This window comes from Trichechus manatus, unplaced genomic scaffold (genome assembly GCF_000243295.1).
Source record: "Trichechus manatus latirostris isolate Lorelei unplaced genomic scaffold, TriManLat1.0 scaffold00007, whole genome shotgun sequence".
Lineage (NCBI taxonomy): Eukaryota > Metazoa > Chordata > Mammalia > Sirenia > Trichechidae > Trichechus > Trichechus manatus.
In genome coordinates, this window is record NW_004443943.1 from 30,620,128 (window position 1) to 30,633,644 (window position 13,517).

The following is a 13,517-nucleotide window of genomic DNA, read 5'->3' on the forward strand; positions in this document are numbered from 1 at the left end:
CGCCCCCCTTGCATAGCCTCGGGGTCGCGTGCACGTAGTACCGGCTCTCTCGGGCGCTGGGCCAAGCGGAACCGAGCGCCCCTGTCAATCTGGCCAATCGCGCGTCTCTCCCGGCCCCCGCGCGGCCCTGTCGCTGAAACTCGGGCGGTTTACGGCTGCGGTTGCGCGCGCTTTCTGCACAGTCCGGGGATGGCGGAGGGAGGTAGCTTGCTAGGCGGCAAGTGATTGTCTGAGAGATGACCTTAGTCGGGGGTCTGCTGTGGAGTCGATATGAGCTCGCTTTCCGCGGTTGGGGATCTTTTCAACTTCACCTCAGGATTGGGGTCCCTCGAGGGCTAGTGTGGGTTTTCTGCAATGGTGGGAAGGAAGGGAGGACTCCTAGTTTGATCCTGATAAAGTTGTTGCCTTTGTTTGAGAAACAAACTTCCATCGGGGATTCTCCTTTTCAGGGTCTATTTGCTATTCAAACGAAAACTGCAGACTTGCGTAAATTTATCTCCGCTTGTGCTCCTTATGCCGCAGTTCTGGAGGATCACTGATTCTAGTCACCACCTTTTAAGGTTGAGGTTAGTGTGTCAGGTCTGATTATATTTTTTGAGTCGAGATTTCAGGTATATTTCCTTTCATTATGGAGCCATCATAACCAAATTAAAGAATTCTTGACTATTCAAAGTTGTTGTTTTTGCCCCATGTGGCAGATTTTGAAGCTATTGTGATAGATAAAAACAAATAGTCTTGTTCAAATGAGATACTAGCCGGTTATGTGTGGGAAGGTAAAACGAAAATAAAACTGCAAAAAGAGCAAGAACTAATCACAACTAAGTGAAGTTAGAGGAAATTGCTGGCTTACTTACAGATGTTGTATAAAACAAACCAAAAATTCTTTGATTAAAAATTGAGGAATAGATAAATTTAATTTTAATTTTGTGATTATCTTTCTTTTTTAGAGATAAATGAAGATTTCATTTTCAAGATGGAAAGTCCATCAAACTCAGCTGTGATTTTACCTAGCACTCCACAGGCCTGTGAGATTCCACCATCTCCCCATACAAATAGTTCAAGAAAACAAGTACGAAAATCTTAGGTCTTCTGGTGGATCCAGTCTATGTTTCTAAGTATTGTGGCAGTGGTAGCTTTAAGTCTACTGAAGATTGTTAATTAACAACGTGTAATATTAATAGAAAATGTATTTATTAAATACTGAATAATTTTAGGTGTTTCTTCTAAGATAACATATTTGACCTTTTTCCCCCCCAAAATTTTCATCTTGAATAAATTATTTTCCTATCAGGTTATCAGGAGCCCTGGTGGTTAAAGTGCTTGGCTGCTAATCAGAGGGTTGGCGGTTCGAACCTACCACAGGAGAAAGATGTGGCAGTCTGCTTCTGTAAAGATTTACAGCCTTGGAAACCTATGGGGCAGTTCTTCTTTGTCCTATAGGGTTGCTATGAGTTGGAATTGACTTGATGGCAATAGGTTTAGCTTTTTTTGGTATCAGATTATCAGAATACTCCAGATTGAGGAAGTTTAAATATGTGCAGTGTAATCATTTATAAGGTTGTTGGTGGCAGGATCTAGATCTTTTTCTTAATTTTTAACTCTGAAGCACCTAGAATAGTGTTAGGCATGTTGGTCAACAAATGTTTGTGATTACTAGGATAAGTGTCTCAACATTTTAGAAAGATATTGATCTTGCTAAAGTAAGAAGAGTAAAACTAATGGATCATCTGGGGGATTTAAGCCTTTTTGTGTTGGTTACTTATAGGTATATGGAGACAGAAAGTCATTTAGTGGTGCCTGCCATAGAAAAGGAGCCCTTGTGGCACAGTGGTTAAGCACTCGGCTGCTAATTGTGAGGTTGGAGGTTCAAACCCTCTAGCCACTCTGTGGGAGAAAGATGTGGCAGTTTGCTTTCGAAAAGGTTTACAGCCTTGGAAACCCTATGAGGCAGTTTTACTCTGTCCTGTAGGATCACTGAGTCGGAATCGACTCCACGGCACACAACAATCATAGAAATGTAAGGTCTTTATTCCTAGTAGATTTACACATCAAGAATGTTTCTCTCGCTTAATGGTTTAAATGTTTTGTGCCTTTTTCAGCCTATGAGCGCAACACTTAGAGAACGATTAAGGAAAACAAGATCATCATTTAATTCCTGTTATAGTGTGGCAAAACGTCTTAAAGTAGAGAATGAAGAAAGTGATCAGATTTTTTCAGAGAAACCAGTATCTTCAACAGAAGAAAACCGTTTGGAATTTCAAGAAAGTTTTAAACACATAGACAGTGACTTTGAAGAAAGTACATATTTGAAAAACACCTTCAAGAATATCAGTGTATGTGAATCTAAATCACTTGATATTGGGTCATGCAATGCTCTCCAAAATGATTTTGTCAATGAGAATCTTCCCATACAAGGATTAAAGGAAGAAAAAGCAAAATTGGTGAAGCAGGTTCAGGAGAAAGAAGACTTTCTCCGGAGGCTAAAACTAGTCAAAATGTATAGATCAAAGGTGAGAAGAATTTCAGAACTATTGCATAAAATTTGTTTATTTTAAGATAAATTACAGGGAAGTAATTTCAAGAATAGGAAAGTTTATTTTAGTTTACTAAACAATAAGCCAAGTGTCCAGAAATCTGGCTTCAAATAACTTGAACTCAAATATAGTCAGAGATTTGGAGAAGAGTAGAAGAGACCTCTAAATACCAGATAGAACTTTCGCAAAGTCCCAGCTAAAATTGATCTTATTTAATATTCAGTTGAAGCTTTTTTCTCTAGTTTCCAGCCTTTAGCAATATTAGAAGTATCAAATGTTAGATTAAGTACCAAAGGGACAGAAGTGACAGCTAACAGTGAATGAGTAAAAAAGCTAAAAGGGGCCCACAGAGTGCAATAAAAAGTATTTTTAGTAATGATCTTATGTTTCCCCCAAATAATTAAAATGTTCCAGGCTTTCTGTTTGAAAAAACAAATGTGTATTAGATTTTACATTTCAGTTTGGATAAGTTGAATTAAATAGAACTTGGGTACTAGGAAGGATAATTTCCTGGACAATTCATGTATATGCAATAGCTCATTCTTTCCCAGCAGTGTGGAGTAAATGATGGATTAGCATATTTCATTTGCTCTCTTGAACTTTTAGGCTTTTTCTAAACAGGACTACTTGAGTTTTTTAAGGTTTTGAATGTCGAAATATTTTAAATTGAATATTGTCATATTTTAAAGTACAGCTGTAATCTGAAAAGTGGATTTTTTTACCCTATATTGTTGCTTCACTACATAGGTTTTGTCCTATTTAATGATTTGATTTTTCCATGTGGGTAAAGATCGCCCAGAGCGTTGACAGAACAACAGTGATAGAACTTAAAGGGACATTGTAACCACCCTACTTAAAACCGTCCTACTTTTTTGTGGGTAGAAGTCCTATTCATCCCCAGATGCGTTAGTTTTTAAACACACACACCAACTGATTTAGCAACTTTTGTTAAGTGAAAATAGCATGACTACCGAGTTACTGCCATACGTGTGTGTGTGTGTGTGTGTGTGTGTGTGTGTGTGTGTATGTGTATGTGTATACACACACACACCAAATCTGTTGCCTTCAGGTCAATTCCAACTCATAGTGACTATAGGACAGAGTAGAACTGCCCTATAGGGTTTCCAAGAAGTGACTGGTGGATATATATATATAAATTTTTTTTCCTTCTGTTTCAGAATGACCTGTCTCAGCTACAGTTGCTAATAAAGAAGTGGAGAAACTGTAGCCAGCTGTTGCTTTATGAGTTGCAGTCGGCTATGTCTGAGGAGAACAAGAAACTAAGCCTTACTGAGTTGATAGACCACTATGGGTTAGATGATAAATTGCTACACTATAACAGGAGTGAAGAAGAATTTATAGGTGTTTAATTCATAATTTTTTTTTCCAGAATTGTCGTTGAGAATGACACCTTAATTACCAGATGCTTATATATTTTACAGGGAAGGTATAAACCATTAGGGGTTAACAAAAGGTATCCTGATGAACTGTCAGTTTAGGGCACTCTGTTACATAAATATAAACTGAGTTCTAAAATATAAATTTAATATTTTGTATAAATTTCCCAAAGAAAACTAGACATTGGAAGACATGTGAAAACAAAAACCCTTAAATTATGTTTAAAAAATAATTTGGGCAGTTTCTGGAAACCATTTTAATAAATTGTTTATTGTAGCAAAAAAGTTTTATTTTAAATGTTAAAAAATGGTCCAATTTGGTCCAATTTAAACCTAAACGTCTAACAATGCTGTTCTAAAAATCCTTCCCCTTTCTTCAGTTTATGACCCTTGTTTCCATCCATTTACCACATATTCCATCTGTATAGTCTAGCAGATAATTAAGGTCATATGTCCAAAATTATATTCTTCCCTGTCTCTCTGTTTCTTGTATTCGTCTCATTTAGTGAAATGACCATCCGTTTCTTACAAAAACCATGAATCACCTTCCACATCAAGGCATCATGATATACAAGCTTTCATCTACCTTTCTAGCTTTGGCTGTGAAATATATTACACTTAGAGTGTCTATTCAGTTCACAGTGACTCCTTAGCCAGAAACACCCCCATCCACAGGCCTGGGTTTCTGGCCACCATTTTGTACAGTGTTAAGTATTATCCTGGCCATATATGGAGATACGAATTTGGAATTGAGCTCAGGAAAAGAAAGCCCATCTCTGTGCGGATGAAACTGTTACATGTAAACTTGGGAGCAGCAAAGCTGGTATCTCAAGGATAATATGTGCGCTTCAGAAAAAGAGATGATGAACGGAGATAGAACGTTCTGGATTAGTGGCTTCTTAGTCCTAGTTTACAATCCTTTTTGAGGTCTTTCTGAATTTCTGCTTTTGGGTTCTTTTAAGCGCTAAAACAGCTTTATTTACTTCAGGGGGGAAAAAAGTACTTCTGAAGGAAGGAAAAGTACTTCCCTACTAGTTGGTAAATAGCCATTACCCTGAGGACCTCCCCACAACAAGTACACTCCTGTTTCAGCCTAATCCACCCCTGCCCCCGCCCCCGCCATCTAACACCTCCCCACCCTATGGCACAGGGACCTTAGGACCCCATTGCATCCATTCTAATTGTCAGTGCCTGTAATGGTTAGTTTTATGTGTCAACTTGGCTAGACTATAGTACTATATTTGATATTAATATTCAACACTAATCTAGGTATTACTGTGAAGGTATTTTGTAGATGTGGTTAACATGTACAATCAGTTGATTTTTAAGTGAAGGATATTACCCTCAATAATGTGAGTGGTTCTTCCAATCAGTTGGAAGCCTTAAAGACCAAAAACTAAGGTTTCCCAAAGAAGAAATTATGCCTCAAGAGTGCAGCACCACCTGCCTGAGTTTCCAGCCTACTGACTTCCTCTACAGATTTCAGACTTGCCAGCCCTTACAATCATGTAAGCCAAATTCCTTAAAATAAATCTTTTATATATGTTTGTGTGTGTGTATCTCCTGTTGGTTCTGTTTCTCTGGAGAACCCTAATATAGCGACCATGCCAATACACTTCCCCTCTCCAAATCCCTGCCTTCTAGACACTGTCATGGTCATTGGCTTCTCCTGTGAACCCAAGAAGACTGGCCTAGGCCTCACAGGGGACTTTTCCCTGGCCCTAGGATGTCCTAGGTGGGTACTCCTGGGGAAGTGCAACTTTAGTGCCTACCAGCCAGCCTCTATCACAGCTTTTTCCTCAGCCAGAGAGCCTAAATGTGGCAGGGGAAGTGGTGCCCCTCGAGGTCGGTCATGCTGGCATCCTGGTGGGCAAATGTGTGGTAGCCATCTAGACCTCAGAGGCTGCAGCTGCCTGCTGCAGACTGGTGCTTCCCAGAGTCACCCTCACATGTCCACTTGTGGGAACTATAGCATCTCAGTGGAACTCAGGTTCTGGAAAAGCTGGGCAGAGCAGATGGTGCATGGTAATGGGGATTTCAAAGGCATTGGATGGTGCCGAGGGCTCCAACAGCACAGAGGGCACTCCCACAACAGGAGGTGGGTCATGGGAGATGAATGAGACTTACGGGAGAGTTTGGGATCTCTCCATAGGGGCCGGTCCCCCTTTTTACCATTTCTGTTGTATTTCACCTCCGTTTAATGGGATACACTTAGTGAAAATCACTGAATACCACATTTTTTATTAATAAAAATAAGAGCAAACACTTAACATTGCACTTGCTTTGTGCCATTTTTAAAAATACATTATTTGAGTATCATACTGATCAACACCCCAATTTTAAAGAGCTATAAAAATCTATAGGGTTGCTGTGAGTTGGAACTGACTTGATGGCAATGGTTTTGTTTTTTTTTTTAAATATGAATGTAATTGCTAATTTTTTTAAATAAAAATATGAATGTTAATTGTTAGTTCAGCAGAAGCTGAGAGAAGTCAGTACCATGAACTGTATCAAATGAGTTGGAGTACAGGACCCCTGTGCCTTTCCAAAGCACCAACTCCCCAAACCAGAAGTACCTCCTGATGAAAAGAGTGCTGCTACTGGAATACAGCTTGTGGGCAAGAGGCTTCTGCTAACCCCCACTCTATCCGTGTCTCACAGCAAGGAGGGTTTCCAGAGTCATCCAGGGTGGCCACTAAGAAACAGCAATCGCTCAGGCTATTTGGTTTGTTAAAATCTGGGAATCTGCAGAGCATTACCCAGTGAAATTTGTGGCATTGGCTATTAGTAAATGGAGCCCCCAGGTGGCTAACTTAGGAGATAAGGAATTTATATCACCATCCAAAACCCCAAAACCAAACCCACTACCACTGAATTGGTTTCTCTCCCAAGATCTGAAAATAACTATGGAATTCTTACTATGTGCCAAGCTCATGTACAATATCTCATTCACTCCTTACAGATTTCCACGAGGTACTTATTGTCCTCATCCTCATTTTACAGAGGAAGAAGTTGTGTCCCAAGCCTCAGGGCCAAATGTGGTCTAGCCAGGATCTTTGCCCTGGCAGCTCTCTGGACCACTACTCCACACTACCTCCCAGTGGCTAGGCCAAGACCTTCAGGGAGATTAGTTCCCTTCTAGAAGCCTTTTCTGTCTGTAAGGTAGACTGAGCATCTTGGTGGTATCTGAGAAGTCTAGGGAACTGCTCCCTTGGGCAAAGGGTGGCTGCCCAGGGTTGTGGGCACCCCTCCCTTAAGTCCCTGGGGATGCTCCCAACAAGCGCTGTTCAGACCAAGACCTGGGATTTGGGGCGGGGGGCAGGGTATAGGGCCCGCTGGAAACCACCACAGGTTGGGGGCCTTGGGGGCTGGGTATGAGCACGAGACACCTGAAAGGATGCCCTTCTCCCTACTCCAGCTCACTGCTCACCACCAGCCCAGGATAAGAGAAGTGGGAGCCTGGGGGAGGCCTGTCTAGGGTGAGGGAGCATGCAGTCTGAGTATACAGCATCCTGCAACTGAGCTTGTCCTTCTCAAGGTGCAGAAGGAGCTCTGAGGTGCAGAGGGGAAGGGCCTTGCCCAGACCCAGACTCCCAGCCCTGTGCTTTCCCTCTGCCCTCGCTCCCTTAGATGGTAGGCAAGGTTGGTGGCTGGTCAGCCCAAGTCTCCCAAACCCCCAGGGCCTGAGGGCAGGAGGCAGATGTGGCTATCACCCCATCACCCCGTGACTCTATAGGGTTTTCAAGACTATAAATCTTTACGGAAGCAGACTGTCACATCTTTCTCTTGCAGAGCGGTTGGTGGGTTCCAATTGCCAACCTTTTGGTTAGCAGCTGACCACTTTAACCACTGCACTACAAGTCTCATTTATATCACCAGGGGGAAAAAAATCAAGCTGGTTACACCTGTGGTTGACTCAAACCAATACAGTACAGACCTCTTAAGTATAAAGTATTTGCACCCCTTACACACTCCTCCACCCTACAGAATGGTCCTCTGCCCACCATAATCTCTCTCTCAGGGATAATTTTGAAGATGTGTGGACAAAGGAAATGCCACCAATGGATATTTTCCTGCTTAATCAGCCAAACTGACTACTTAAGTCATTGTAGTAGTAAGGAAAGTTGTCACCAAAATGATGTTGGTCCTATCATTTCCATTACCACCCACCATCCTCACCTAATACTGATCACATTATGAGTAAACCATTAAGGTACTATCCTGGCCAAAAAAAAAAAACACACCCAAAATATTCTAAACAGAAGATTTCATAATACTGTCTTGCTTTACCTTCACCAGTGTATACTGGATATGGAGCTGTGGATTAAATTTAACATTTAGTTCATAAATTGCAGAACAGTGAGACACAGACATCACTTGGAGATTGTGGTCAGTGATCTCAATGATACCATCTTGGAATGTAACAGTCCACAGGCTATGGAAAGGGTGAAGCAGTTTATCTTCTAACAAGTTTCTGCTCATTATATAACTATCATCATCTACATGAATAAAGCAATACACTTTCATGAAAGAGAAAGCACTTTTTTTTTCCTGTTTACTAAAGCTAACTGCCACCACACATCTGTCAGTTTGTTGTGCTGTGGTGGTCTGCGTGTTGCTGTGATGCTGGAAGCTATGCCAATGGTATTTCAAGTACCAGCAGGGTCACCCATGGTGGACAGACTTTAGCAGAGCTTCCAGACTAAGACAGACTAGGAAGAAGGACGTGGCAGTCTATTTCTGAAAAAATTGGCCAGTGAAAACATTATGAATAGCAGTGGAACATTGTCTGATATAGTGTCAGAAGATGAGCTCCCCCGCCCCCCGCAGGTCAAAGGCACTCAAAATACAACTGGGTGGGGAAAAGCTGCTTCCTCAAAGTAGAGTTGACCTTAATGATGCAGATAGAGTAAAGCTTTCAGGACCTTCATTTGCTAATGTGGCATGACTCCAAATGAAAAGAAACAGCTGCAAACGTCCATTAATAATCAGAACGTAGAATGTACGAAGTATGACTATAGAAAAACTGGAACTCATCAAAAAAGAAATGGAACACATAAAGATCTATATCTTAGGCATTAGTAAGCTGAAATGGACTGGTATTGGCCATTAGGAACCATACAATCATATGGTCTACTATGCGAGGATGACAAATTGAAGAGAAATGGTGTTGCATTCATCATCAAAAAGAACATTTCAAGATCTATCCTGACATACGATGCTGTCAGTGATAGGATAATATACATAAGCCTACAAGGAAGACCAGTTAATACAATTATTATTCAAATTTATGCACCAACCACTAATGCCAAAGATGAGGAAATTAAAGATTTTTACTGAAGTTTGCAGTCTGAAATTGATCAAACCTGGAATCAAGATGCATGGATATGATTAGTCCAAAGGACTAATGGACCACAGCTACCAAGGCCTCCGCCAGACTGAGTCCAATACAGCTAGATGGTGCCCGGCTACCACCACCGACTGCTCTGACCAGGATCACAACAGAGGGTTCTGGACAGAGCTGGAGAAGGATGTAGAACAAAATTCTAACTCAAAAAAAAAAGAAAAAGAAAAAAGAAAAGGCCAGATTTACTGGCCTAAAGGAGACTGGAAGAACCCCCGAGAGTATGGCCCCCAGACACCTTTTAGCTCAGTGGTGAAATCATTTCTGAGGTTCACCGTTCAGCCAGGGAGTGGACAGCCCCATAAAACCAAATGGGACTAATGAGGCACAGCAGTCCAGGGACAAGGGCCAGAAGGCAGAAGGGGACAGGAAAGCTGGTGATAGGGAACCCAAGGTTGAGTAAGGATAGTGTTGATGTGTTGTGAGGTTGTTATCCATTGTTACAGGGCAACATGTGTACTAACTGTTAAATGAGAAACTATTTTGTTCTGTAAGCCTTCATCTAAAGTAAGAATAGCAGCACAATTGGAAGAGCATAGTCGATGTCACTGAACTGTACATGTAGAGATTTTTGAAATGGTGTATCTTTGGCTACGTATATTTTCACCAAAAAAAAAAAAAAATGGTCGAGAAGGGAGAGGGTTGACATGTCGTGGGGTTGTTAACCAATGTCATAAAACAATATGTGTACTACTGTTTCATGAGAAACTATTTGTTCTGTAAGCCTTCACCTGAAATACAACTGAAAAAAAAAAAGATGCATGGATAATTACTGGTGATTGGAATGCAAAAGTTGGAAACAGAGAAGAAGGACTGGCAGTTGGAAAATATGGCCTTGGTGATAGAAATGACGCTGGAGATCACATGATAGAATTTTGCAAGACCAATACTTATTCATTGCAAATACCTTTTTTCAACAACATAAACTGCAACTATGCACGTGGGCCTCACTGATTGGAAAATACAGGAATCAAATCCACTACATCTGTGATCAAGAAGCTCAATATCATCAGTCAGAACAAGAACAGGGGCTGACCGTGGAAGAGAACATCGATTGCTTATATGCAAGTTCAAATTGAAGCTGAAGAAAATTAAAACATGTCCATAACAGCCAAAGTACAACCTTGAGTGTATCCCACTTGAATTTAGAGACCATCTCATGGATAGATTTGATGCATTAAACACTAATGACTGAAGACCGATGAGTTGTGGGATGGTATCAAAGGCATTGTATATGAAGAAAGCAAAGTGTCATTAAAAAGACAGGAAAAAGACCAAAATGGATGTCAGAAGAGACTCTGAAACTTGTTCTTGAACCTAGAGTAGCTAAAGCAAATGGAAGAAATGATGAAGTGAAGAGCTGAACAGAAGATTGCAAAGGGTAGCTTGAGAAGACAGAGTATAATGAGATGTACAAAGACCTGGATTAGAAAACCAAAAGAGAAGAACATGCTCGGCATTTCTCAAGCTGAAAGAACTGAAGGAAAAATTTAAGCCTCTAGTTGCAATATTGAAGGATTCTATGAGCAAAATATTGAACAATGCAGGAAGCATCAAAAGAAGATGGAGGAATACACAGAGTCACTGAACCAAAAAAAAGAGTTGGCTGATGTTCAACATTTCAGGAGGCAGTATATGATCAAGAAATGATGGTAATGAAGGAAAAAGTCCAGCTGCACTGAAGGTACTGGCAAAAAACAAGTCTCCAGGAATTGTTGGAATACCAATTGAGATGTTTCGACAAGTGGATGCAGTGCTGTAGGTGCTTACTCGTCTATGCCAAGAAATTTGGAAGACAGCTACCTGGCTAACCGACTGGAAGAGATCCATATTTGTGCCCATTCCAAAGAAAACTGATCTAACAGAATGTAAATTATCGAACAAAGTCATTAATATCACACACAAGTAAAATTTTGCTGAAGATAATTCAAAAATGATTGCAGCAGTACATCAACATGGAACTGCCAGAAATTCAAGCCAGGTTGCCAGAAGAGGATGTGGAACGAGGGATATCACTGCTGATGTCAAATGGATCTTGGCTGAAAGCAGAGAATACCAGAAAACAATACCAGAAAGAAAACAAAAATCCTCACAATAAACAACATCATGATAAATGGAGAAAAGATTGAAGTTGTCAAGGATTTCATTTTACTTGGATCCACAATCAACGTCCATGGAAGCAGCAGTCAAGAAATCAAACAACGTATTGCACTGGGTAAATATGCTGCTAAAGTCCTCTTTAAAGTGTTGAAAAGCAAAGATGTCATTTTGAGGACTAAGGTACACCTGACTCAAGCCATGATATTTTCAATACCCTCATATGCATGTGAAAGCTGGACAAAATAAGGAACACTGAAGAAGAATTGACGCCTTTGAATTATGGCATTGGTGAAGAATATTGAATATACCATGGACTGCCAGAAGAATGAACAAATCTGTCTGGGAAGAAGTGCAGCCAGAGTGCTCCTTGGAAGGAAGGAGGGCGAGTGTGATCGTTAAGGTTGGCAGTTATGATGTAGTTTGGCAGTCGTATGATGATATGATCATTTCCGTGATGAGATCTGATACAATGTGATCACCTCCATGATGGGATCTGCTGTGAGTAGCCAATCAGCTAAAGGGAGATTCTTTGGGGGTGTGGCCTGCATCCAATATAGGTAGACTTTCTGGCAAGGTTTGAAGGCTTTTGCTCGCTCTGGATTCTGCAGCTGGCTCCTGTTCATCTGACATCTGGTTCTTGGGACTTGAGCTTCTAGCTTACCTGCCATCTTGCCTGCTGATCTTGGGATTCTTCGGTCTTCACAGCTTGTGAGCAAGAGCCCTGCTGTCTGATCTGCCAATCTTAGGTTCACCAGCCCCTGTGGCTACATGAATAAGGAGAAGCCTCCAGCCTGACCCACGGACTTGGGATGTTCCATCCTCTACAGTCACATGAGCCATTTCCTTGATATAAATCTCTCTATGTAGCTATTTATACACTTTACTGGTTTTGCTTCTCTAGAGAACCCAGCCTAAGACAGGGAAACTCTGTCTCATGTACTTTGGACATGTTACCAGGAGGGACAAGTCCCTGGAGAAGGACATCAGGTAGATGGGTAGAGGGTAGGTGAAAAGGGGGAAGACCTTTGACGAGATGCATTGACACATGGCTGCAACGATAGGCTCAAACATAGCAATGATTGTGAGGATGGCACAGAACTGGGCAGTGTTTCGTTCTGTTGTATATAGGGTCGCTATGAGATGGAACCAACTCACGGGCACCTAACAACAATAACAAAGCTTATTGGATAACTCACAAAATTGAGTTCTTTTACAATATATATGAGATGTAGAAAAGCATGTTTTCAAAATACATGGTAATTTATAAATGATTTAAGGCTTGGTGAAAGTAATATACCTTCTTCTCAATTGGTAAAACAGAATAATAATCTTAAATGTTCTGGTAATTTTTTTCTGATTATAGAAGCAATGCTTACTGAAGAAAACTTGGGAAATAACAGAAAAGTATAAAGATTAAAAATAATCTATAATCTCATATTTTTTCTGGTAATTTTACAAAATTTGAAATGGTAGTTATGGTTAAGAATAATTTTTTGTATACTATAACTGAAAATATCTTTGATCAAATTAAGACTAAATGAATAAACTAGATCTTGAATACTTTTTGAGTTAAAATCTTGTTCATTCTTGAATAAAAAAACAAGAATTCATATTTCTCACATGTATCATGCAGGACAAAAATTTTATAATGATTAAGGCTAAAATTAAATAATTTGCTATTAAAAATATGCAGCTAAGAGGAGAATCTACTTAAATTTCCTGATACAAAAGAAAAAAACAACATTTTAACCAAATGAAATGATTTTTAAGATGATGATTTGGCCAGCATTTTTACATTTGAACAAGAGCAGGAAATGTTCTCATCCTTAATCTTTCAACTTCAGCCTGCAGAATTGAAATCTGTTCAGCTTGTTGTTTTGAAATATTTGTTAATTTTTGTTGTTGCATCATGTTTTCATATTGTTCTTTGGCAATCTTTTCACAAGTTAGTTTAGATCCTGTCCCAAAAATGAAAAAGAAAGAAATTGGATTTTTATCTCTATCTTCAAATACAGAAGCAATACTTAGTGAACTTAAGTGGATCAGTTAAAACTTGCAGAAATCGTGAGGAATGCTGATAGC

At 40.2% G+C, this 13,517-nt stretch overlaps 2 protein-coding genes across 7 annotated transcripts in view; one reads left to right on the top strand and one right to left on the bottom strand.

Moving 5' to 3' along the window:
• Positions 1–78: 78 nt before the first annotated feature.
• Positions 79–4,183, top strand: SFR1 (SWI5 dependent homologous recombination repair protein 1). Of its 6 annotated transcripts, none has more exons than XM_023741237.1 (5): positions 79–202; positions 450–566; positions 948–1,069; positions 2,100–2,510; positions 3,713–4,182. In XM_023741237.1, the coding sequence occupies exons 3-5, from the start codon at positions 974–976 to the stop codon at positions 3,902–3,904; spliced, it is 699 nt and encodes a 232-aa protein (XP_023597005.1). In that variant the 5' UTR covers positions 79–202; positions 450–566; positions 948–973; the 3' UTR covers positions 3,905–4,182. The 6 variants fall into 6 exon arrangements, with proteins under 6 accessions (XP_023597005.1, XP_004370171.1, XP_023596979.1 ...); XM_023741232.1 differs by having other exon boundaries at positions 181–340; XM_023741242.1 differs by having other exon boundaries at positions 187–288.
• Positions 4,184–13,226: 9,043 nt separating this feature from the next.
• The window catches only part of CFAP43 (cilia and flagella associated protein 43), a 123,181-nt gene continuing 122,890 nt past the window's right edge, over positions 13,227–13,517 (bottom strand). The window contains exon 38 of the mRNA XM_004370115.2: positions 13,227–13,393. Within this exon, the coding sequence (XP_004370172.1) occupies positions 13,227–13,393 (167 nt within the window). The remainder of the gene's footprint in view (positions 13,394–13,517) is intronic.

Excerpts from the sequence above, each read along its gene's own strand:
- SFR1 (XM_023741211.1), top strand. The coding sequence starts at position 237 with ATGACCTTAGTCGGGGGTCTGCTGTGGAGTCGATATGAGCTCGCTTTC. Across the intron at positions 289-947 it reads ATATGAGCTCGCTTTCCGCG|AGATAAATGAAGATTTCATT; the intron begins GTTGGGGATCTT and ends TTTCTTTTTTAG. Across the intron at positions 1,070-2,099 it reads CAAATAGTTCAAGAAAACAA|CCTATGAGCGCAACACTTAG; the intron begins GTACGAAAATCT and ends TGCCTTTTTCAG.